At 43.0% G+C, this 25,971-nt stretch overlaps 1 protein-coding gene across 1 annotated transcript; it reads left to right on the top strand.

The window, feature by feature from the left end:
• Positions 1 to 24,947: 24,947 nt before the first annotated feature.
• On the top strand, positions 24,948 to 25,459 carry LOC308429913 (calmodulin-like; the record flags this gene model as incomplete). The annotated part of the gene is made up of 2 exons (XM_080928949.1): positions 24,948 to 25,023; positions 25,152 to 25,459. 2 exons carry the CDS (start codon positions 24,948 to 24,950, stop codon positions 25,457 to 25,459), a joined length of 384 nt encoding a protein of 127 aa, XP_080785075.1.
• Between the last annotated feature and the right edge of the window lie 512 nt (positions 25,460 to 25,971).

Raw genomic sequence — 25,971 nt, 5'->3', positions numbered from 1 at the left:
TCACAACCATCTGTAATGGGATTTGATACCCTTTTCTGGTGTGTCTGAAGACAGCAACAGTGTACTCACATTAAAAAAAAAATGTAATGACAGGTCACAGTGAAAGAACAGAGATGTCCTGGGTTTCGGCAACTAATTTGATCCCCGGTTTTGGCACCAATGTTAGTTAGAAGATGAAGAGGGGGGACAGAGGTGCATCGAGGCATAGGGGTAAGGGGGATGCCTCTGGGAGACTCATGTTGGAAATCCCTTCCCCCTGAGGGATCAGCCACAGGAAGGTATAGTATAGAATAGAGTTTATTCAGGGCATGGGGAGGGGAGATAAGAGGGTAGTAGGGGCAGAGAGAGGAGAGAGAAGAGGAGAGAAGAAGCAGAGGCCAGCCATGAACACATGGCGGGGGAATAAGGAGAAAAGGGACAAAAGAGGTAAGGGCAAGAGAAGAGAGCAAGAGAGATAGAAGGGCGGCAAGCAGCCCCCTTTTATAGTGCCAGGTAAAAGTGGGGCGGAGCATACCTGGCTGTTTCCAGGTAACTGTGGGGTGGGGTTTACAGAATCCCAACACACAGGAGATTCCTTCTATTTGCCTGAATGTCAGGAGATAGGTAACAGTTCTGCTGGGAATCTCTACCATGGTATGCCCTGCAGCCTGAGGACCAAAGCAACAGGGCACAGCCAGACATTTACTGAAGCTTCTGAAACTCTGAGTCAAGATAAACCCGTCTTTTTCAGTTGTTTTATCTCAGGTGTTATCTGCTCCAACCAAAGGCTGGATAAGAAGCATCGTTGTCCCTGAGCAGAAGTGACACATATATCAAACACCTTAGGTGATCAAGTTTCCTGTTTTAATGGCATAGAATTTGGATGTAGCATCCGCACATCCTCTGGCATATTCTACATTAGCCTAGATTACTTCTGGTATCAAATGTAAATGTGGGTGAACTTTGTTACAGTGTATCCCTTTGTCCTATTGTATCCTTTAAGAAATGACTACAAGAAAGGCTCTGCTGATGTTCAGTAGAGATGGCAGGGATGTTTCCTGAAGATTTATATTCTACTGTCAAATTCCCAGGTTAATCCATGGAGGCCAAACCCATGGCTATAGAGGGCCTCCCCTCTACTAGTTAGTAAAATGAGCCTGGGAGTCTTGATCCCTGCCAAACTGTTTTCAGCAGCGAAACCTTGAAAAGATTATTCACCAGCCTTCAGCTGCGGCGTCACTGTCCTAAAATGATAATTGTAACATTTGTCTCGAAGAGTGTTTGTGTGGATGAAATGAGAAATTACATACAAAGTGCTTTTGGCATAGTGTTTGACATAAGAAATGGGAAATAATATTATTACAATTAACATTATTTCATTAAGGAGGGAGGCTGGCACCCAGCTGCGTCTGTACAGAAGGCCAGGCAGTGAGTAGTTACACGGCCTGAGAACACTGAGAGGCAGGTGCAAAGCCAGAGTGGGCCAGTTGGCAGAGGGTCAGGGAGGGATGCTGGCCTCCTTGCAACATTCATTTGAAAATAATGGGAAAGCGCATTTGGTGGTGTGGTAGCAAATACAGTTCCCATAACCAGAAACTTCCCTTGGTCTCTCCACTGACACCCACTCACCAGGAATGAGGACCAGAAGGAAAGGCTCTAGAAACTTCTACAAGAATTTCATTGCAGCAACCAAAGCCTTGTTCTCCTCCCACTTCCACTACCCGCCCCCACAGATGGGTGGAAATGCCACCATTCATTAAAGCAAATGTCAAAGATCCCTTTAAACAGGGCTTCTGTACAAATGGTCCTCCAAGATTTGACTCTAATGGTCAAATTAGAGAGTTTGAAGCTTAACGTAAAATTCTGAAAGGTCAGGTAACATAAAGACGTCCTGATGCTGAGGTTGGAGTCACTTGTACCCTTGGGACGTCTATCTTTGACGATCATGCACTCTGTTGGAGGGGGGGCTCTATAAACAGATATCAGAGTGGATCCACAGTCCACACTGACATCAGTGTCCTGGAAAGATTTGGGTCTCAAGCTTTCTCAACTTCAAACGTGAGGACAGTATGCTACAGGCACAGCTCGATGGTAGGGCACTTGGCGGGAATAAGCAGGGTATCTGAGGGAAAACTTCAGAACCACATGGAAGAAAGAAACAAAGAAAGAAAGAAAGAAAGAAAGAAAGAGGGAGGGAGGGAAGGAGGGAAGAAGGGAGAGAGAGAAAAAAGAAAGAAAGAAAGAAAGAAAAAGGGAGGGAGGGAGGGAGGGAAGGAGGGAGGGAGGGAGGAAGACAAGACATCTCTTGGTCAATATTTCTTAAATTGTACTTCTTGGCACCCACTCCAGACCTCTGGAACCCAGACGGCGATGGACACACATGAGTAGACTCTGTTTGTGAGGGTCTTTTTACAGGAACGTTGGAGAACCAGTTGCCTAAAAGATTTTACTGAGGCACAAACCTGCTGCTATAGAGCGCTGCTGCCCATGAGGAGGAAGTTGTTGCAGATTTGTCCCTTCCTTTGGGGGCCTTCGCAGTCTAAAAGAGGTTTCTCCCAGTCAGCAATCGTAGCAATAATAATAAAGCTAATTGGACCAGGGTGTCCTTGACCAACAATAGTTTATTTTCTCTTCAGCCAGCACTTCCCTGGGCTACAGGGGTAGCCCGCAAATGATGGCCAGCTTTGGCGGCCACTATTACCACACAACTCAAGTCCTGTTCTTAGTAAACAAGAAGTGGGGAGAACAAATATCCCCCGTAAGAGTACACTCTCTTCTGATGGTTTGAAGAAAAAATGATCCCCAGAGACCCACGTATTTGAATGTCTGGTCCTCCTGAGGATTGAAAGGTGTAGCCTTGTTGGAAGAGGAGTGTCACTGGGGCTGTGATTTGAAGTTTCAGAATCCCACACCACCGGCAGTGAGCTTTCTCTGCCTCCTCTCTGGGGTTAAGGTTGTGAGCTCTCAGCTGCCGCTCCAGCACCACTGCGGCCATCATGGTGGTCATGGACTCTAACCCTCCGTAACCATGAGCCCCAAATAAAACGTTTTCCTTTAAAGGTTGCCTTGATCATGGTGTTTCGTCACAACAATAGAAAAGCAATAAGACACCCCATCAACCTACCTGGGCTTTACCACCTAGAGGCAGCCCCATCTCCCAGCAGCATGTGGTCCTTGAGGGACATCAGATCTGAACCAGTTAATAAGTGGTGAAATCTTGAGCCCAGGTAATAAGATGCCAGGGTGAGATTTTGTGTTCCAAACTTGGCTTGGTGTCCTGGGGTTTGGGGAAAAACATTTAAAGAGTCCCCAGTCCCTATATGCTATTTGTATTATACTACAAGTCGAACGCTCATGAGCCTCTGTAACTGTTCCTTGTCTTAAAAGTCAACTAAATGAAACAAAGCCGAGTGACTTCCATAGCCCAGGCTAGTGAAGGATCATCGAGGGAAGCAATCCCCAAAGATACGAATGGCTTCTGGTTGCTCGGTTGACTGAGAACCAAAGGCATGTAGAAGGTCTGAGCTCTCAAGACAGACCCATAGCAAGGCTGTCTGTAAAACACAACAAGTTCACTGACGGGAGAGACTCCTGCAGACTAGTTCTAACAGTGCTGTCCCAAGAGAGTGAGGAAGACAGGACATTCCGAGCCTCTTGGGCGCCGTTCAAAGTCAGCCCCTACCACCTGCCTATCCATCCCCCTTTAAGACATTCTGTTTATGCAACTCCAGGCAACTTTACATCTATCGATTGGCATGTGGATGCCACTTCGTTAACCACCTGAATTCTCCTGGATTTGGTTTTGCCAGTTACATAGAGGGTTCAGTACAAAGCAGGCCACGTCTGCGGTTGTATAAATCTGGCCCATGTGGGTAACTGGAGCATGAACAATGGCAACAGGATAAACAAAGCTGGATGAAAGTACCTCCCTTCTACGAGTCTGTATCCAGTAATGGCCGTGTTAGTCATGACATCGTTATAGCCATCCTCCTCAGCCCCATCATCATCAATTTGGAAAATGTTTCTCTTGGTGATGGCTCCTTATTACAGCATGGCATTAACTGGATCCACACTGACTTTGGGGCAGTAAATATCCATAAGCAATACATTGACTCAGGAGGGGACAGGACTTGGGAAACTGATCCTGACATGAACCAAGGGCAGCTGCAAGAATGGACTCTCCAGCATTGGTACTGACTGACTTTCGAGTGGTGTCCAGTTTTAGAGTTCTTCAGATCTTATTCAAATACAGGGCCTCAGGGATGTAGTTTGGGGATAGAATGGATGCCTAAAAGGAACAAGGCCTGAGTTTCTCCAGCACCGAAAGAAAGTAAAATCAAGTACAATGGGCCAATAAAAATATTAACAGCTAGAGTTTGGCTTTTTGTGAGCTTTAATCTAGGTCACAGATATTCATCCTGAAGAATCTTTGTCTGATTCATTGTTTAAAAACAAAAAGAATGCAACTACCACCAAGAGAATAACCACATGGACTCCCTCAACGTCTGATTAAAACTCTAACTACCCCAAATTCCTATTGTGGTTATTGGAGAACAAAGCTGTCTCAGCATTCTGGGGGTTCCTTAAAGTACATTTCAAAGCACTTTAGTTTGTGACTTCTGCAAATTAGCACTCTCACACTTTTCTCCCTAGACAGGGCAAGGCAATTACAAGTTCCACAGCCTCCGCTATTTCTGTCCCTCCCTTAGAGTCACCAACTGGCAGGCGAAAGTGCCAGATGACCTGTTGGTTTGTATATCTTGTCGCGTTTTTATCAGTACCCCTGCCTCTGGGCATAAACAAGCTGTTTGTTTGAGTTGGCTTTGGTTTAAGGATCTATCAGAGTTAGCCTTCAAGACTCTCAGCTCCTCTTCTGCTGTTTGCTTGTCTGGTGCTCTGACTGGGAGCCTGGCCTAAGTAGGCACCCCAGGACCTACATGGCAGAAGGAGAGATTCTACTCCCCAAGTTTCCCTCTGACCTTCACACATGTGCATGCGAGCACACACACACACACACACACACACACACACACACACACACACTAAAAGAATAGGTTATTACCTTTTCCACTGTTCCCTGTTTCCCAACCTTGGGTGCAGATGAGAGAGTGAGAGAGAGAGGAATTAGCAGCTGTGTGATGAGCTTTCACAGGTAGGTCAAAGAGATCTACAAGACAAAAGAAGAATTGTGGAAGCCCCCTATTGTAGACCGGGAACCACAGCTTTAGGAAATAATCCTAGGTAGTTAGTAAAATAGGCTCCCAGATTCCCTTGCATTGATACAGCTCACTTCAAGGGATTTATTGGGTATGTGGCATGCTCCTTTGAAATGAAACATTTCCTCTGAATTGAATCATTTGCTTGGGAAGGAATGGGTGGCTCAGGAGCTTCAAGATGACAACAGAAGATCACATTTCTGAGAGCACAGAAACTTAGAAGATTCTTGACAGCACACCCAGCAGTATAAAGGAGTTGCTGAGGGCTCCACTCTGAGCAGCCAAACGGCAGAAAGATGTTAGACTTCTGTGGAGCTGTCTGACGTACAGAGCGGTACAGAGCTTCAGGATTCATGGCATGAGGTCTCAGGTGATGCAACTGCTTTTCTGAATAACCCCTCACCCATATTTCCATTAGCAACCTGAGTTTTTAAAAAAAGATATTGTTTCACCAAATGCAACCATTACTTTGGTCTGAGGCAGGCTCTTGTATTCCGGTGAATAGAAGTGTAAGTGTTGTGTCTTCTCTAATAAACATTGTAGCCGATCTAAATAACAACAATATAAGATGTGTCAAGTGATTGGTACTATAATTCTATAGTTAAATACTGTTTTAGTAAGGCTAGAGAGGTGTCTCAGAGGTTAAGAATACTAGCTGCTCTTAGAAGACTCTGCAGTCAGCAACATACTGGTGTCAGCCCAGCATCCGCCATCCATCCTGCGGCACACCGGTGGAGCCCGTTCCCCTCCACAGCAGCAGCAGATACTAATGGCTAGTAATGCTCTTCCTGGTACGGCTACGAGGGACCAGTTGAGAGAGTTAAGTTCAGGGGCTTATCTCAAAATCAATTACTCCAGAGTGTGTTTAGATAGCTCCTTAATATTTCCCAAAGCCAGTGGTGAGGAAAATCAAGCTGTGATTAATTAAACAACGTGTTGCAGACTAGAGAAGCCACCTTAACAAATATGGTTTTAAGGACTAATTGAATCCTGAGGGCATGTGAGTCATCTCCCATGCACTGCAAATCTTCCTTCCAGGTTGTAGTTCACGGCACATGTGCATACATTTGTCCATAAACACCAAACCCTAGGCTAATGGGCATATCTTACTAATGTTCATCAAAACATATTTTTAATGGAGAGGGAAATCACAGATTATTAAAATTAAAATTTAACTCTAATAAGACCGGGAGGGAAATCAAATCTGGACTGTAAAGATAAATAAATAAATACAATTCCAAAAAAAGAATCTCTCAGCTTTTTATGCACAAAAATATGGAGAATTTTTTTTTTTAATTAGGGGTTGCTTTTCTCCCCTGGCTTGCCTGTAGTGAAGCAATCAGACTCACTTCCTAGTCCAAGTTCAGAACCAGCCCTTTGTAGCCTTGAGGTCTCTCTGTCTTACTAAGCAGGAAAAAGACTGATTGCTCCATATGCAACTGGAGTTGCTGTCTACCCAAAGCATATGTGTTTAATCAGCTTTAATACCCCTGTAGGGCAGAGGAAGTGAAACACTCAGGGCTGGGAATAATTATCATGGAAATTGCATTAGTGAGGTTTCCTGGAGTGCCAGTGGGGCAGGGCATTTGGCAGGGGTACAGGGCTGGCTGTCAGTTTAGAGAAGAACAGTCAGAAGGAACGCACGTACCACATATCATGGCTCTCGTTCTCAGCTGCCCTTTTCCCTAAGCCCCCTCCCTCCTTACCTTGAGGTTATGGTAACGACTTGATTAATGAAGAAAGTGGCTGATCTTCTCTATTTCCCTCAAGGTGTCCTTACTGTTCCCTTGAATTCAGAAAGGGAAATCTGGAGTTTGGAAATGCCAGTTTAAAAGTGCTAGGTTCGTGAGCAGCCAGAAAAGACAGCTCCCAATGAGCATCGGCAATCTCAGAGTTGGGCCAGCAAGTCACCCCTCACAGAAGAAATTCAAATCCTCCAACTTCAAAAGGAAAGAGTTGGAAGGATCCCCAAGAGCTCTGAGAAGGCCTTGAGCTCTCTTCTGGGCTCTTGTGTGAGCTTTTACTTTCTCTTGGTTTTGATTTCCTATGTCTCTAAAGTGGAAATTTGAAACATATATATGTCATCCCAACCCATGGCATTGTTGTGGAAATCAAAGGAGACTTGTGAATGCTCTTTGTGCATTGTGAAGCGTAAGGACAATAACCATGAAGTGCTGTAAGAGAGCATTGACATTGTCAAAACCAAAAAAATACCCAGTCTCGGCAAGAAAGGAGACACGCGTCCCGCCGCCGCCGCTGGGAGGGTAGTAATAAACAGTTCTCCAGTTTGATAGCAGCGTTGACAGCCTTCAAAACATGCTTACTCTTTGACCCCTCCAGAATCCATCACATGACTGCTATTTAGCTTTCATTCATGACATATCAAGTTGAAAATGTGTAGTAATCGTGTCTTCAGTGGTGTACCTATGGGTAAGCTGCCTGCACACCCGTAAATAATTCCACACCTGAGCTTGTGTGAGCAGCCATAATTAATCTCAATGGGACACACACACAGAGAGAGGGGCAAGGGGGGAAGAGAGAGAAGAAAATCAGAGGGATTTGTTGGGAAAGAATCCAGAGAGAATCAGGGAATGATAAGAGAAGGTAATTAGGAGGATATGGGATTAAAATATATTACATATATATATGCACATAAACACATATAATATATACATATATACACATGTACATATATACATGTATAGATGTATAACATAAACAAATATGTGTAGTAAGTACTACTTTAGGACCTTTCTGGCTTTTAAACTTACAGTATTCATACCTTTTAGAGTAAATCTAGTGTTAAGAATGTTGTTAAAGAATAAGTGAGTGTGGGGTAAGCTGATATATCTTCAGGGCAACCCCTATATCTAAGGCTCATGGAAACTTCCAAGAGGCCATAGAAGGATGCAAAAAAATAAGAAATAAAAGGACCAGGATTTCTGTTGCTAGAAAGTATGTTCTAGCATGATGGGGATGATGGGGAAGCTGTACCAAAGAAATGCCAACATAGTTTCCTAACCAAGACCTATAGAGTGACAATGTTCATTGACATGCCAACATGAATTGGAGGAAATCACGCGGTCCCATCCATAGATGAAGAGCTATACACAATCCCTTGCTTCAGAGAGAGAAAGAATCAGTTTTTCCCAGGGGAAAACTCTGTGACCGTTTATCCAATCCCAAGTGGTCATCCCTAAACACAAGTCCTTGCATGCAACAATATATGGTCTCTGCAGGTTGTGTATGCATGTATGTAAGTCAACGCTGCTCATTGTTGCTTCCTCTCTAGTGTTGCATTTACTGCAATGCACAGCAACCGATGCAGAAGGCCTCTTCTACTTAGGAAATAATGTCCAGGAAATGAGAGAAACCATGACCCCAGATTGGGCCATTGATTGAAAGCAGTAGGATCGATGAGGCACAGAAGCCTTCATAATCTGTCCTCCTCAGGTAGACAGTCAAAATCTGTGTGTTGAAGGCACAGCGGTGAGTGTGGCTGACTTCTAACCAGAAGACCTAGATTTGATTACTGGACAACTCAGTTTTTTCTTAGGTCTAGAGAGATGATTCATTATTTAAGAATACTTGTTGTTCTTGCAGAGGACCAGAGTTCAATTCCTGGCACCTAGTTTAGTGGTTTACAATGGCTCCAGCTCTAGGGAACCTCATGCTTCTGACTTCCTCAAATACAAACATGAATGCAAATATATATACATATATATGTATATATATATATGTGTGTGTGTGTGTGTGTGTGTGTGTGTGCGGATGTGTGTGTGTGTGTCACATATACACACATACTCACATACATACACACACACACAAATAAGTAATAAAATAAAACATTTAAAGAAAGATGTGAAAAATGCTGAAGGAGCCTGAATTTACTTAAGTAAAGTCAAGAAAGAGGCACTACTTCACCCAGCTGGTAAAACAAAGTCTGCCTTCATTCCTAACAGTGAAGCCTTTCTGCAGTAAATGCAGATCTGACTCGTGATACCTGAGATGCTGAGAATAGATGAGAGATGAGGGCTCACCCCAACAAGTCATTAATACTACTTCGTCTACAGCTCAGGGAATATCATGGAAGTGGGGACTGAAAGGATGCAAGAGCTGGAAGGCAGAGAGAAAGACAACAAAATCCCATCCCATACACATAATGCAGCCACTGTAATCACAAACTCACATCAGTTAAAACTACTTGTCCTGAGCTTGCACAAGGCAGGCCCTCTCAAGAGAGAGTAGCAGGTGAATGCGGGACTCATGGATCCTGCCGAGTGATTCATTACTGACACCCTGAAGAAAAAGTCATTGCTTTCAGTTTTGTACCTATTGGTGAATTGACCAGGCTCCAGTGGACAATTCCAATCTCATAGTCACACAGAACAGACATCCTTGGTTAGGCACAAAACAAAGTAAACAAAACATAAAGTCATGAATGTGGGAAGGAGATGAGCAAGGAGACAGGGGAGGGACCATACAAAGGATGAAGGGAGATGAGAGATGGGGGAGGGGAGAATAAATTGGATGAAATTGCCAAAGAACATATTTAATAGAAAGAAATGACACGGAAAGCAATATGAGAAAAATTCTGATAAAGGCATTATGGTGACAATCTCGTGCAAGGACAAAGACAGAACTGAGGGGACCTAAGACTTTGTCCTATCAGTTGTCCTATGAGTGATGGGTAGGATAGGCCATCGGCAGTTTTCACTCCTTGTATCTAGGTATAGCTAGATCTGTCACATGTGAAATCTGTCATCTGTGTGGGTTTCCATGTTAACAGGAAGGACCATGGAAACTGGGCTGATCTCAGAAGAAAGGAACAACTATGATCTCTCCTACACTCAGCTAGTGCTGCATATCAAACCATCCCCAAACTTGGCTGAGAACATCTCTGTTTTGTGACATCTTGGCTGGGCTCAGCTGGAAAGTTCTCCTCCATGTGGCATCTGCTGGGACGGAAAGGTCCACAGTGACTTCATCACTCACACATCTGTTGTCTGTTAGAATATCAACAGAAGCTAGGAGCTAGGCAGATGTCAAGGACTGCAAAAGATTGGAGATTGCACCCTGTTTGCCAGCTGACAAATTAGCCTATCACAGTTCCAGAGATGCTAGCAAGAACTCTGCATGAGAAACAGAAATGTTAGTCACAGTGGTCCAGGAGTCCACATGAATCTGATGTTTACGTGGGTTCTCTGACCTGTCCATGGAAAATCGATGGGAACAATGTAGCATGGACCAGTAGATTATGCTAATAGCTTAAGTCCATCCCATAGCTGTTGCATGGACCTTCTAGAAAACTCCCAACCCTATAAGCTGCTACCAATCAAAAAATGTCACCCTTACTCCAAGGAGACATTGCTACTATCCTGTGAGAATTGTGTCTGCCTTCTGAAGAGGAGGCAAAGCCTACCTCTATATTCCAAAGATATCTCTCCTACAGTCCTCCTTGAAAACAAATATATTTTTAAAAGGCTCACACCTGTAACCCTAGCATTACAGGGCCAGATACAAGAAGAATTCCAGCCTGGGACACAAGGGGACATTAACTCATAAATAGTAAGAGATAGATAGATAGATAGGTAGATAGGTAGATAGATAGATAGGTAGATAGATAGATAGATAGATAGATAGATAGATAGATAGATAGATAGATAGATAGATAGATAGATCCAAGGCAGATAGAAATCACATGTTGAAATCTTGTGAAGAATCATTCTCAATCCACGATCCCTCCCCCTTCTCTCTACATGTATAAGGCCTCTCCACATGATGGCTGCCACAGACTGTGGCATTCTTAATGCTGACACATACCACCTATGGTAGTTTATTTTGAAAGAAGCCAGAGTTGAATGCAGACCAAAAACTACTACTACCATACTAGTTCATTGTCAGCTACTAGTCAAAGCCCACAGCAATGTGAGCCTAGATTCTCATTGAAATGAAAAACATGATACTTCTCAACATAATGAGAAGAGTACTCTTCAGGGAGGGAGGTAACTGCTGAAGACTAGACTTAGTAGCCCTTCTACATTCTCCTTACCAGAATGTAATCAAAGTAGTTTTCCACAGAGGAAGTAATCATTTCATCTCCTCATAGCATTAGTTCTGTAGGAAAGTGACTGCTAAAAACAGAACAACTGTGGGAAGTTTAAGTTTTCTCAATGTAGACCCTGTTAGAAAAGGTTCACTCCCTAGAGAACCCCAAAAACACATAACTTGAAAGATATCCAAGATTTTGACTACCAGAAAATATTATTGATCTCCTTGATATTGTTATAACAAAATCTGAGGGTGTCCCTGCAGGTATCATGCAGGGAAGTAAACCATGGGAAGGAATGAAAAGAACTTTGAGGGGTCTTATGCCAGGTCAGCATTGTCAGCATATTTCAAACACGATACAACTTGAAGAAAGGTTTCCAGGTAACAATTTGTCTAATCTGTCCAATTCCGGATGCACAATAAAGCTTAAGGTGTGGCTACATAAAAAAACCATGAGGTGGGTTCTGTGGCTACAAGGTCTAGAATCTAGTGTGACCTATGACCCATAGCACTGAGGTCAGCAGTCCATAAAGTACTTGTGACGTTGCTGCTTGCACAGACACTCCTGCATAATTAACATTCCTGGTTCTCCCAGTGCTTCTCTGTGAATACAGGGACCTCTGCAACCAAAACAAAAATGCCTGAGATTGAACAGTTTACAAAGAATATAAATATATTTTTTACAGTTCTGGGGAATGGGAGGTTGTCTTAGTCAGGGTTTCATTACTGTGAACAGTCACCATGACCAAGGCAACTTTTGAAAATGACAACACTTAACTGGGGCTGGCTTACAGGTTCAGAGGTTCAGTCTATTATTATCATGAAGCAGTGTCTAGACAGACTCAGTCCTGGAAAAGGAACCAAGAGTTCTACATCTTGATCTGAAGGCAGGCAGAAAGAGACTGTCTACCACAGGGAGCCAGAAAAAGATGATCATCAACAATGGGCAGAGCTTGAGCATAGGAGGAGACCTCAAAACCTGTCCCCACAGTGACACACTTTCTCCAAAAAGCCCACATCTACTCTAACGAGGCCACACTTCCTAATAGTACCACTCCCCATGAGCCAAGCATTCAAACGCATGAGGCTATGGGTGCCAAACCTACTCAAACAGATACAGAGGTCCAATGTTTAAGTACCACATTTATTGATGGATTTCTTACTGATGGAGTCTCTGCAGACCTCCAGGAGAATAAGGCCTTTTATAAAAAGGAAGGCAAACACAGGAAACAATGTCAAACCATAAGTCAAGTGATCACCAATGAATTAGCACATTCAAGATGGCAGAAACATTCAAACACAATCACTTTCCTAAAGTACTACCTAGACCCGCCTCTTAATACCTTAGAATGGGGATTAAGCCTGAGTATGGGGATACATTCAAATCATATCAGGGCATAAGAGAGAGTGTACATTTCTAATATGCAATACAAGCTAATTCTTTGCTTGCATATGGCCACAGGTCCCCTGCCATTGATTTATTCCTTGATAAAAACTTGGCTCTGTCTCTAGATATTATCTCTACTTCAAATTTGTATCATTTCTGTTGGATCTGATGGTGTCCCTCACAGTGTTCCCTAGATGGGGTTCCGTACTCTATGTTCTATAGGTTTCTCTTATAAAATACTATTCTCGCTAGTAGGACTTGAAGTTCAGAACCAGTGTAGACCAGTGGCCCTCATTCTAGCTCAGCATCACAAGCACCCATGTAGCCAACACCAGATTCAGTGGCTCAGCACTTGTAAGAATGAGAACCAAAAAGTCTCACCACTTCCAGGGGACTCAATAAACCCAGCCTGAGCACAGCTACATGGGAAGTCTAATTTGACTGGTTTATGTCTCAGTACCTTGTCACTTGCTGGGGAGCCAGTCCCCAGTGTGAGTTCTTCTTTCTTGTTGGTTCTTCTTGAGGCAGTGGAGGGGGAAGAGCATCAGCAGAGGGTGAGACTTGGTCATACAAGATATTTAGGACTGCTGTATAATAAAAAGTTTACTATCTAAGTCTAAGTTACTATGCTACTGTAGCTGACCTGCCTTCTGTGTTCCTCTGAGGCCAAAAACTGCAGCCTCTGGCACTTAGCACCTCTTCCTAAAACAGCAAAGAATTAAGTAAATAGCTTGTACAATCCCAGCAGGAACTGCTGGGCTTTAACTTTCAGCCTGCTAGTCGAAAGTCTAGCAGGAAGAAAAAGGGACACTTAGAAAAATGATTATAATGTTTATTACTAAGTTGTAAAAAGTTTGCTATGAAAGCTATCTAAGGAAAAAGTGGAAAGATCCTAAGCAGGAAAAGGCAAAAATATTTCTAAGGGAAAAAAAAGTTCCTAAGGGAAAAAAGTTCTCCTACCTCTATTGGGGAAAGGGAAAAAATATCTCTAAGGGAAAATGTTCCTCCTATTTCTCTTTGTCCTCAGTACTTGTACATCTTTCAGAATAAATGATCACATATTACAAAGTTCATCACAAGTTCTCACAAAAATCAAATCATAAATTGAAATAGAAGCTTACAACAGAGAATGTTTACATGAATGTCCATTAGGAGTAAGTATCTGGCTAAACATCCATCACCTGTATCAGCTTCACAGGTTCACTAAAGGTATAAAACCATAACTAAGTTATTGGTGAAGTTTTGTATAGATAATCCCAGTCAATATTTTATCCTCTTTCCTAGCACCTATAATAAATCATTGGTTCCCTTTTTATGACCTTTAGTTAATTGTCTAACAACGTCTTGGAATATGTTCTGAGTAAGAGAAAATCTGATTACCATCTGAGAACAATTAACTGGTTATATTTGAGAGACTGTCAGAGTTTACCTATCAGAAATGAGCTAATAGCAGTCCTACTATAAGAGAGTTTAATAATCACTGATATAATTTTAGGAATTCTTATAGGATCATCATTAAGTATTAAGAGGTCATCTATTTGCCTATATAGCATCACTACAAGACAGTAGTGATCTTTGTAGATCTTTGTAGATCTGTAGAGATCTGCTCCAAAGGAGCATGATGTTACTTAATGATTGTTATATATGTTTAATAATAAAAGGAAAAGCATTTTGATAGCAGGAATCTTTCCTAAAATAAATCCCTTATAGCCTTGCTTTAGTAGGGCAAACCAGTCACAGATTATATAATAATCTGAGGTCGGCCATCTCAGGATGATCACCTGCTAGTTATTAGCTTATCCCGTTATGGTTTCTGACAATCACTGTCTTAGTCAGGGTTTCTATCCCTGCACAAAACATCATGACCAAGAAGCAAGTTGGGGAGGAAAGGGTTTATTCAGCTTACACTTCCATATCGCTGTTCATCACCAAAGGAAGTCAGAACTGGAACCCAAGCAGGTCAGGAAGCAGGAGCTGATGCAGAGGCCATGGAGGGATGTTACTTACTGGCTTGTTCCCCTGGCTTGCTCAGCTTATTTTCTTATAGAACCCAGGTCTACCAGCCCAGGGATGGCAACACCCAAAATAGGCTGGGCCCTCCCTCCTTGATCACTAGCTAAGAAAATGCCTTACAGCTGGATCTCATGGAGGCATTTTTCTCAACTGAGGCTCCTTTCTCTGTGATAACTCCAGCTTATGTCAAGTTGACACAAAACCAGCCAGTACAAAGTCATTCTGGGCAATGTAGCAAGTTAGGGCCAGATTTGCCTACATGGCAAGATCATGAGTTAAAATAAATAAACAAATAACAGCAACAACATGACCACCTGCCCCAGAAAAGTGATCATTACTATCATCTTTGAGTAAAAACTTCTGTTTTCACCATTTGAACAAATACAATGTTTAAAAAAAGGAATATCTTTTCAAAAACATTTAGAGCTCACAGTTATCTTGGGCCATGAAGTAATCACAATCAAAGGTCATGAATTTAACTGTGCTGGGGGGGCTCACAGAGAAACTGGAGTAGACCCCATAGAACCCTGATTTCTTGGATCTCCTCCAAATGCCAAGAGACATGAGACCTGTAGCTCATTCCTGACAGCCTAAGCAGTCTGAGATGGACAAAACCTTTCTCATTTGAATGGGAGATACTCCCCTAACTTGCTGCATGTCTTTCCTTCTATATACAATCTTGTAGGTACAGACTTGTTAACTTCTGCTAAGGAATGGGGCCTCTACAGAAATCAATATACAGGCAGATTGGATACATACTGAGAGAAACAAACAATACAAAATAAGATAACAGGAAGCTAAAGCCAGTGTAGAGAACCCCAACTAAATGGCACTGAATCAGTATTTACAACATGCAGTTTCTAATCCCAGCTTTGCTTCTCTGCTAAAATCAAAGTGTCTCTATGCCAACTCCTTATCTATGACATAAGGAAAGAAGCCACTTACTGTCTTAGTATCTTGTAGATCTAAGACATGGGTCAACCAACTACAGCCTAGAGATCAGCATCCTGGAGCTAAGGCTATCCCACAGCCCTCCTTACCCAAATCCTGCCCAGAGAAAGAGAAACACTCCTCCATTATTGGAGGGATTGCAAACTGGTACAACCACTCTGGAAATTATTTCTTCTGAGGTACCAGCTATACCACTCCTGAGCTTGTACCCAAAATATGTTCCAACCTACAACAAGGACACACCTATAATAAGGATCCTCCACCATGTTCATAGCAGCCTTATTTATAACAGCCAGAAGCTGGAAAGAACCCAGATATCCTTCAACAGAAGAATGGATATAGAAAATGTGGTACGTTTACAGTGGAGTACTACTCAGCTATTAGAAGCAATGATTTCATGAAATTCTTAGGCAAATGGATGGAAATGGAAGCTATCATCCTGAGTGAGGTAACCCAGTCACAAAAGAACACACACGGTATGCACTCACTGATAAGTGGATATTAGCCTAAAAGCGCAGAATACCCAAGATACAATTCACAAACCATATGAAACTCAACAAGAAGAAAGATCAAAAGGTGGATGCTTCAGTCCTTTTTAGAAAGGGAAGGTAGAAGGTGGGAGGAAGAAAGGAGGGAGAGGGAAAGGGGGGGCAGAATCAGGTGTGAGAAAAGATAAGGATGGTGTACAGAGAGTCAGGAATTTGAACAGAGTTGTACAGCAATGGGGCATGGGGAACTGGGGGTAGCCATCAGCAAGTTCCAGATGACAGAAAAACAAGAGGCTCCCAGGACCCAGGAGGGATAAGATTAGCTTAAATGCCCAACAAAGGGGAGGGAGAACCTGTAGAGACCATATTCAGAGGTTAGGCAAAGCCCCCCAGCTGGGGGATGGGCCATTCACCCTTCTCAAAATTTTAACCCAGAATGGCTCCTGTCTAAAGGAAATACAAAGTGTGGTGCAGTGACTGAAGGAAAGGAGAGTCAGAGTCTCCCTTACCTGGGGATCCACCCCATATACAGCCACCATGCTGAGACAACACTTGAGATGCCAAGAAGTACATGCTGACAGGAGCCTGATATAGCTGTTTCCTGAGAGGCTCTGCCAGAGCCTGACAAACACAGAGGCAGAGCTTGCAGTTAACCACCGGACTGAGCACAGGGACCCCAGTTAGAGAAAGAACTGAAGGAGCTGAAAGGGTTTGCAACTCCACAGGAAGAACAACAATATCAACCAACCAGACCCCCAGAGCCCACAGAGACTAAACCACCAACCAAAGAGCACACATGGAGGGACCCATGGCTCCAGCTACAGCAGAGGATGTCATTGTTTGGCATCGATAGGAGAAGCCCTTGGTCCTGTGAAGGCTCAAAACCCCAGTGTAGGGGAATGCCAGGGCAGTGAGGTGAGAGTGGGTGGGTGGGAGAGAGAGCATTCTCATAGAAACGGGGGGAGGGGTATGGGAGAGGAGGGAACCCAGGAAAGGGGACAACATTTAAAATGTAAATACATAAACTATGCAATAAAAAAAAGAAAACACAAATAAATAAAATGATCTTTTATAATACATGAAAGGTATGTGACTCTTTGATTTCAGCAGCCACAAATAAAGATTGGTTGGGAAGCAAAACATATTGTCTATGACCGCTTTTTGTTATACAGTCTAAAGTTGAGTCATTACAATAGCAAATAGGGTAATTATAAGTCTAAAGTATTTACTTGCCTGTGCCTTTGTTGGAAAAGCCAACTGACAATGTTTGCGATGGCTATTCTTCTTTGTCAATCTGACACAACCTATAGTCATCTGAAAGGAAGGAACCTCCATTGAGAAAATGTATCCATAAGATCCAGCTGTACAGCATTTTTTTTTTTAAATTAGTGATTGATAGGGCAAGACCTAGCCCATTGTGGGTGGTCCCATCCCTGGGCTGGTGTTCTATGAGAAAAGCAGCCTGAGCAGGCCATGCCTGTAAGCAGCGCCTTTTCATGACCTGCATCATCTTCTGCCTCCAAGTTCCTGTCCTGACTTTCTTTGGTGATGAATTGGGATATGAAAGTGTGATCCAAATAAACCCTTTCCTCCCCCAATATGCTTTTTGGCCATGGTGTTTCATGGTGTTAGCTGATATTCAAAGCCACACCACAAAGTTCTGCAGGAGAATTTCAGACGTTTATTAACATGAAACATTCCTTCTGGCAGACTAGGAAGGTTTCAGTGACCATGCCCATAGCATGCCCGTGTCTTTTAAATATGGCCAGTGTTAGTTGAAAAGTGACATATTCCTGGACAGATCACACCAAGCCGGAATAGTTCTCACTTTCAGAGATCTTTAATGAATGAGAGGAAGAAGCAAGGAAGAGAGAAGAAAGAGATGGGTCTGGGGTCCGTGTCTTTTATCCGGCCATGACATAAGTAACATATGTCAGGGGAAGGTATGCAACGGTTGCCATGGCAACAGATGCAGAAGGGTCCTTGTCACCTAGGGATGGTATCAGGGATATAGGGATGATATAGGGATGTTTAGGCTGGCTCTAAACAGCTTCTGATGCTAACAGGAAGAACCTTTCGTGGATGTTCTTCCATAGAAACAATAGTTGCCATGACTTGTTGATCATGTATTCTTAAGCCTTTCATCTCTTGAGAATTCCCAGCAATGGCTGTCAGTAAGTTTCCTCATTTACACCTGTTAGGTAAGTGAACCAATTCTAAGATAATATTATAGTCTTCCCAAAATGAAACAAATAATTCAGGAATGTTGGACTGTCGTTGAGAATAGTGGAGGCTAGCAGGAGGGGGTCACAGGAAATAGGGACCCATCACACTCCTAGAATGGGGGCTTTTGGAAAGAACTGATGGCAGAAACTCGGGTGAAGTGCAGAGAGCAGGACGTGAGCACACACAGACTTTGGGCAGAGATGCTCATTAAGGAGATAACAAGGCACCAGGCCAGAACTCCCTCTGGCATCCCTGGCCTCCGGCAAAGATATTCTTAGAAACGCTGTTTCAGCGGTCCTACCCTACGTGATCAGTTTCCATCTCTGGTTCTAGTCGTATAACGTCATAAAAATAGCTGAGTTCAGATTCAAACCAGTCTTCCTATTAAGGCTTGTTCTCAATGAATGCCAGTGTTACCAATCTCATGGGTGCAGGCGACAAAAAGTATCACCATCCTCAATGTTCCTCATAAACTCTATCTTCTCTAATTTTAAGATCCTTGTGAGTAATATGTTCACCTCGTTTATGTTTTCCTTTTATCTATCCCTCCCCCTTGGAAATACTGCCACGGAAGCTGAGGAAAAGCAGACATCTTCAGTTTGAAATTGGGGTGTTTAGTCCTCTTGAAAATAAAACCCTGTCGGTCACCATGGTCTCCTTCCCAATGGTGGGCTTAAGATGGTCTTCAAAATCACCTTTTATGCATGATTGCTGTTCATCTTTCATCCTGGCAGACTTTTGGAGGCTTTTATTGTTTTGTTTTTCATTTGTTTAGTTGAGACAAATGTATTTTGAATGGCAACTCGTTAAGCAATACACTTGTGCCTTACGGTAATAAATAGCCCACAGAAGTGAGAGATACTGACTCAAGGCGGCTGATGGTGGAAGACAACAAACAGAACAGGCAAAGAGGGCAGAGAGGATAAAGAGGTGGTCATTTCCCCAGTTAAATAAATTCACAATCACCTCATCTATCCCATTCATCAAGCCCACCCAGCCCCACCCCAAGCCCTGCCCAGGATTCAAATAATGTCTGCGATTTGGGGCTCCCTGGTAAACTAGCTCTGGTTTCCTAATCCCAGCAACGGATGGTCTGGGATGTGGGGATTTGGAGTTAATTAATTCAGCCACCTGTAGCTTCCGTTCAGTCCACCTTAGCACAAAGTCAGCACAGATGCTGAGTAGTTTGCTCTTCCTTGGCCTGCCAAGCACACCTTTTCTCTGTCTTCCTAAGCAGCCCCTGACGTCTGTTCCCTCCTTTTTCATCTCCATCTGCAGATCCTTAACTCTATTGGAATCCTGTGGGGCATTTCTAGTCTAACCAGTAACGTGCCTGTTTGCAACCTCTTTGTGGTGCCCGCTGTAGAAAACAAAAAACGGTTTTCAGTAAAAGAGGGTATGAGGTTAGAGTCTCAAGTATAAATTCTCATTACTTTCGGAACTAGAGCCATTTTTTAAATAATGTCCTTGAGGGAATTAGAAGCCAGCTTGGTAACACCCCATCGCCTCACCTGCACACAGATGTAGAAGCCCGCTCTGTGGGAAGTGACCTCGCTGAGTGTCTGCGAGACTCCCCTCTCTTACCGCCAAGCACTGTGTTTACAGATCTTCACCCTGAAAAAGAGTAATGACACTCTCTTAGGAGATGTAAAAATATTACCTTCCAGCTTGTCAGTGTTAAGCAGAAGTTTAAAATTGAAAATTAAAAGGAAAAAGAGCACAGTGTTTAGAGAGGCTTGCTTGAGAGATATCAAGTAGAAACAAACCCCATGATGTGTACTTGGCACATCCTAGGAAGGGCTCTGAGCAGGCTAACAAATTGGGGCTACCACAGGTCAGTGGAATGCCAAATTCTCTTCCATTGGGGTTGCAGGTGATGACCTTTCTGAACCCTGAATGCCATATGCCCACTGTGTCTTCTGTCGTGAAGAGAATTTCAAGCAACAGGAAGTGGATTGGCAGAACAGAATTAAGACCTGTGTTCAGGTTCCTTTCCTCTCCCACTACAGAACAATCTTCCACCGCTAGAAATGAGATCATACATTCCAAGAGTAGAGATGCCTTTTAAGGCAGTGCTGGTCTGGCCAACACAAGTTCAGGAATCTCAATATAAGATGGGGAGTTGTCACACACGTCACACACGCCTTTAATCCCAGCACTCTCGGAGGCAGAGGCAGGTGGATCTATGTGAGTTCAAAGCCAACTTAATCTAAAGGGCAGCCAAGGAAACACAAAGAAACCCTGTCTTGGGGCAGGGTCTGGGGTAGGGAGGAAGAATCTCAGTATACCTCCTGCCGTCTTTAAAAAGTAAAGCTGCAACAGCCTGATGAAATGTAAAATTTGCAATGGTCCTTTAGAAGTTGAAGGGCAGGAAAGCCGGTGTCTACTAATAAGCATGCTGGGATTGTTATCTGCATTTCAAAGGATCGCTCAGGAGAAGGGGGAAAGAAGCTGACCAAGCATAATTACCGTGTACAGCAGTTAAATTTTTTAAGCACTCCAATATGCTTGCGCTGAGACGTCATCTGAGCGGACGGGTTCCTTTCTCAGCCATTGGGATTTATCATGCACATGGAGCAATTTAGACATGCAGGCATCTTTCCTTTAAGGATTTTTCTTAAATGGAATTCCTCTCCACGGATCCTCATTTGTATTAGTGAGATTTCTTCCTAAGAAAACAAAGCATCTTTCAAAATCCCAGGCTGTTAGCAACTTGTCATTTTGGAAAGATAATACAATTTCAGAGAACTATTCCCTCTCGGGGCAAACGTTAATGAGACAATGAGCCCAGTGTAATTTTCTGGTAAGGACACCAGTTTCAAATCGCAAAGGTGCTGAGGATGCTGGCATGGCTCTTTTTTCGCCTTAGCACCCTCTGTTTCCGTGCACTTCATTTTCAAGGAGAAATGTGAAAAGTGTTGAGTTACGAGTTTTTGTAACACAACCTCTCAAAAATGCTCCCTAACTCTTGACGTGCATCAGGAGAGTGAGTGGACAGGTGCATTGTGAAAAGTTTCCATTCTGTAAAGAAGAAAAAAAAAAACTTTTGTACATTATTCTATGGCTCAAAACAGTCACCATGTATTTTTTCCCCCAACAAGAAAACAGGAGTTTCAAATTGGTAGTTGAGGAAGAAAACAAGCACTCATTATTAGAAAACAAAATCGTGACATCAGAGAAATTTGTCCAGGAAGCTCTGAAGAAAGACTTGACTATGGAAGGATGTTGGGATGGGAACGGAGAAGACACGGTGTTTACCAGGCTCCATCCTCCTTGACAGCTGTTTCAGTGGCTGCCTCAAAGTACCTCCATCCTTTCCTACTACACTTCAAACAGAGGCCCAGCCTTCAGGCACACTTTGACTGAGAGCTGGAAAGATATCCCCGCAGGCATGTATGTGAATCTCTATTTATTTATTTATTTTAATGAAGACTGGCAGACAATAATATCTCATCAGCTTAGTCCCAGAACACCAGCTGGTGGCCCCTTCAGGGTGACCTGGACAAGCCACAGAGAGTGCGGATGACTGCATTTGCTGCTGATTTTAAGTCTGAACTCTGGGTTGCTTGAGCAACAGCCACCAGCTGCAATGTTGTCACCTCCCGGCAGCCACCCCATGTCAGTATTCATTTGGCTGAGAGGCAAAGGCTCCCACCTTCCATCAGATTAATGAGCAAAGATTCCCACAATAATGAAATCTACAATTCTGCCTGTGGGGGTTCCTCTCCCCCTAGGCTGCCACTGTGTCTGTTGTACATTGTATCATGTCTGAGGGGGAAGAGGCTACTTCTTCTTTCCTGGGGGTTACTTTTCATTTACTACACTTAGTAAATATACTGCAAGGTCTTCAGCATATTTTAGGACAAGGGTCTCCAGGCAATAAGTGGGAATCTAGTAACAAATAAGAAAGTCTTTCTTGGCTACTTCTGTGGTTTTCTCTGGAAACTATAGAACAGCCAGATGAAAAGCCACCACTGCACTGTCCTCTTAGGATCCAGGAACCACAATGTTTGCATCGTTGATTTGTACAACTCAAGACTCAGCCTTTCGGAGCATACATCTAGGCCAGCTGCAACCCAGGAATCGAGCTGAGGCTTAGAAACGCAAAGCTTCTGACCCAGTCCCAGCACTGAGAATGCAAACAATTCAATAGTCTTTAGTAGTATTCCCCGAAGTCTACAAACACCACTAATTACACAATGTTTTGAGACCTTCAGAAGAAAGCCAGTCCTACTAACCATCATGTCTCATTCCGTCCTTCCTCCAGTCACTGACATTCCACTAAACGTACTTTCAGTGTCTGGATTTGCCTAACCGAACAATTCACACACATAGGATCACACAGTGCATGTATTTTCTGTGACTAGCTTCTTTCACTTAACATATGCTTGCAAAAATCCATCCACGTTATAGTACACACCCACATTTCATTGTTTCACTGTCATGAATATTCTGTTTTATAGATATACAGCATATCACTTATCAGCTCCTGGGTTAGCAGGCGCTTGGGTTGGTTACACTTTGAAGCTTTTATGAATAATGATGCTATAAACATTTTTTATGTGAGGTTTTGGGACCATATATGTTCTTGTTTCCCGGGGAATATGAACTTAGGAGCAAAATTGCTAGGTGACAACTCTATGCTTAGCATCTTAAGGAACTGCCAAACTATTTTTGAGAGCAACTTCATCAGTTTTACACTCTCATCAGCAACATTATATGGGTTCCAATTTCTGCACATCATCAACACTTGCTATTATCTGTCATTTTTATTTTAACCACCCTGCTGGGTATAAAATAGTATCTCGTTTTAGATTTGATTTGCATTTCCCTAATGACTAAGGATGTGAGGATCTTTTAAAGTATGTATTGATTGTTTCTCTATCTTCTTCGCTGAAATTATTCAAACCCTTGGTCTATTTTTTTATGGGGTTGTAACTATTGAGTATCAAGATGTCACAGAGTCTCAACACGTGTTCTTTCATCAAATATTTGCTTTGCAAATGTTTTTCCCGTTCTGTAGCATAACTTTTCACTATTTTGATGACATTTTGCAGTACGAGTTACTCATTCTTCTTGTGTCTGTCTATTTCTTTTCCTTTGTTCCCTGTGCCCTTAACATCATATGAGGGAAAAACTGCCTGATCCAAGGTCACAAAGACTCTTATATTTCTAATCAGAGTCTTAGGGTTTAAGTTTCATTTTGAGTTAAAATCTCATATGGTATAAGGGAAAGACCTTAACTTTAACTATTAAGGAGTAATCAATCCATCTTCCCTTTTCCCCCACATACGGACACACATACACATCAGTGCCTGCACCTGTATGTTTCCCTTCTCCAAAGGCAGGGTGCCATCATTAAAATCCAATTCTCGAAAACCAAGCACCCTCCTGGGCCTCCATATCTTCCTCAGCTATAATGTAAGAGTAAACGGACCTAGCTCATATGTTTGCCAAGAGAGGAAATCAAAAGACCTTTTCTAGAGAGCAGAGTAGCTGCTCATCAGTTAAAAACACTTGCTGCTCTTCCTGAGGACACAGGTTTGGCTCCCAATATCCACATCACTGCCTGTAGTTCAGATTCCAGGGGATTTTTGCACAGCCTTCAAGTCCCTGTAGGCATTTTATGCATGAGCTACACATACTTACAGAGATACACACGCGTACACATAAAATAAACAAACTTCTTTTTAAAGAACCAGGTCGACTTTCCACCCAAATTCCTACTGGGACCCGTCTATTGCTGTAAAGATGGTAGAAAGGGCATCGGAGTCAGAGGTGGTAAATAATGACACTGCTCCGGACAGAGCAGGGCGGGTGCACATTTGAACTCACAGTGGTTGTGGCAGCACAAGACCTGTGCAAGATCAGTCCAGGGAAAATCCCTGCACAGAGAGGAAAATGGAAAACAAAGTTCTACTCCCAGGTAAGTGGTTATGGGCACCTGCCGGATGCTGGAAGAGAGCGTTCTCTCTGGCAGTGTGACACCTAGTGATGCGCTCCGGGGCAAGGCCAGATATCCAAAGATATTTGGTCAGCACAAGTTAATTTTCAGAGAGGGAAAAAAAAGGTGTGTAAGACACAAAGTTGACTGGGTAGGAGAGGGACTGTGGATTTGGGGGAGGTATGGTAGATCCAACCAAAACACATTGAGCAGAATTGTCTATAGATTGGAAATAAATCTTTTGTTTTAAGATTTCACCATAGGCTAGATATTACAATTAGTGGTAGAGTGCTGGTCTAGCCTGGGCAAGGCTATGACTTTGATCTCTAGCTCTGTAAAATAAATAATTTCACTGTACTATATCCTCGTAAGAAGGTCCTATTGTCCTAGAGTATTTGCTGCAGTAATATAAAGTTGATGGATGTAATTTTCAAAGTAACAAGTGTATTTAGCCTTTGACCCAGCAGTCTCATTTCAGAGAATTTTTACAAATATATGCAGGTATGCATTAAATCGTATATGTAGTGTCAGAGTGTTTTTTGTTTTTTGGTTTTTTTTCCAACACTATATGTATAATACCAATTTGAGTCAACCCAGGTGTTCCACAATTAGGGACTAATTTAAAATGAAATGGGATTATGCCATACCATACAGTGGAATGTGGAATTTAAGAAGGGTTTTCATGGGCAGTGATGCTGGGAGTCTCGTGTCGTGTCCCTGGTGCCGTTACCTGCAGTCGGGAGACAGCTGAGAAGCGCCCAGCGGCAGGTAGCGCATTAGCAGCAGCGGCAGCGGAGGCACCTCGGTGGTCACGGCCCCTGTGCTGGTGCAGCCATCCTCGCCTGCTCCGCTCTTACTTCCTTTGCTCACACCATGGCTGATCAACTGACCGGAAGCTGAACTGCAGGAGATGACCCATGGAGTGGATGATGGGAACGGCACTATCGACTTCCCGGAGTTCTTGACTATGGTGGCTAGAAAAATGAAAGACACAGATAGCGAAGGAGAAATCCGTGAGGTATTCCGAGTCTTTGACAGCGACGGAAATGGTTACATCAGCGCAGCAAAGCTCCGCCACGCCATGACAAACTTAGGAGAAAAGCTAACAGATGAAGAAGTAGATGAAATGATCAGAGGAGCAGATACTGATGGAGACGGACAGGTCAACTATGAAGAATTCGTACAGATGATGACTGCGAAATGAAGACCTACTTTCAACCACGTTCTCCCTCTAGAAGAATCAAATTGAAATTTTTTACTTACCTCTTACAAAGAAGGAAAAAAGTTCATTTCTTCATTCTGTTTGTATCTAGCAAAACTGAATGTCAAAAGTACCTTCTGTCCACACACAAATCTGCAGGTATTGGCTGGTGGTCCTGCCCCTAAAGATCAAGGCCCTACATCAGTTTTACAGTAAATACTCGGGCTACTGTATAAGGGAGCACTTAGTGGACTCCTTAAAGTTCCATTTGCCACTGATTAATACACTGTTTGGGATGCCCAGTTTCTCGTGCATGCAGCTTGATGACTGAGCACAGTCAGGCATTTGTATTAAAACTGAAAAACGGAAAAAAACAAATTTAAAAATCTCAGATGGCTTCTAGTTCAGTCTGTTCAGACATACTGTCAGCAGCCAGTTTACTGCAAACAAACCTTTAAATTTGGTTTACCTCCGGATGGTGTGCAGGAAATGGGTGAAGGCTAAACTCTTAGGAC

This window comes from Micromys minutus (genome assembly GCF_963924665.1).
Source record: "Micromys minutus genome assembly, chromosome: 14".
Classification (NCBI taxonomy): Eukaryota; Metazoa; Chordata; class Mammalia; order Rodentia; family Muridae; genus Micromys; species Micromys minutus.
The sequence above is the reverse complement of the archived record's forward strand: the minus strand, read 5'-3'. Positions and strand labels throughout refer to the sequence as shown.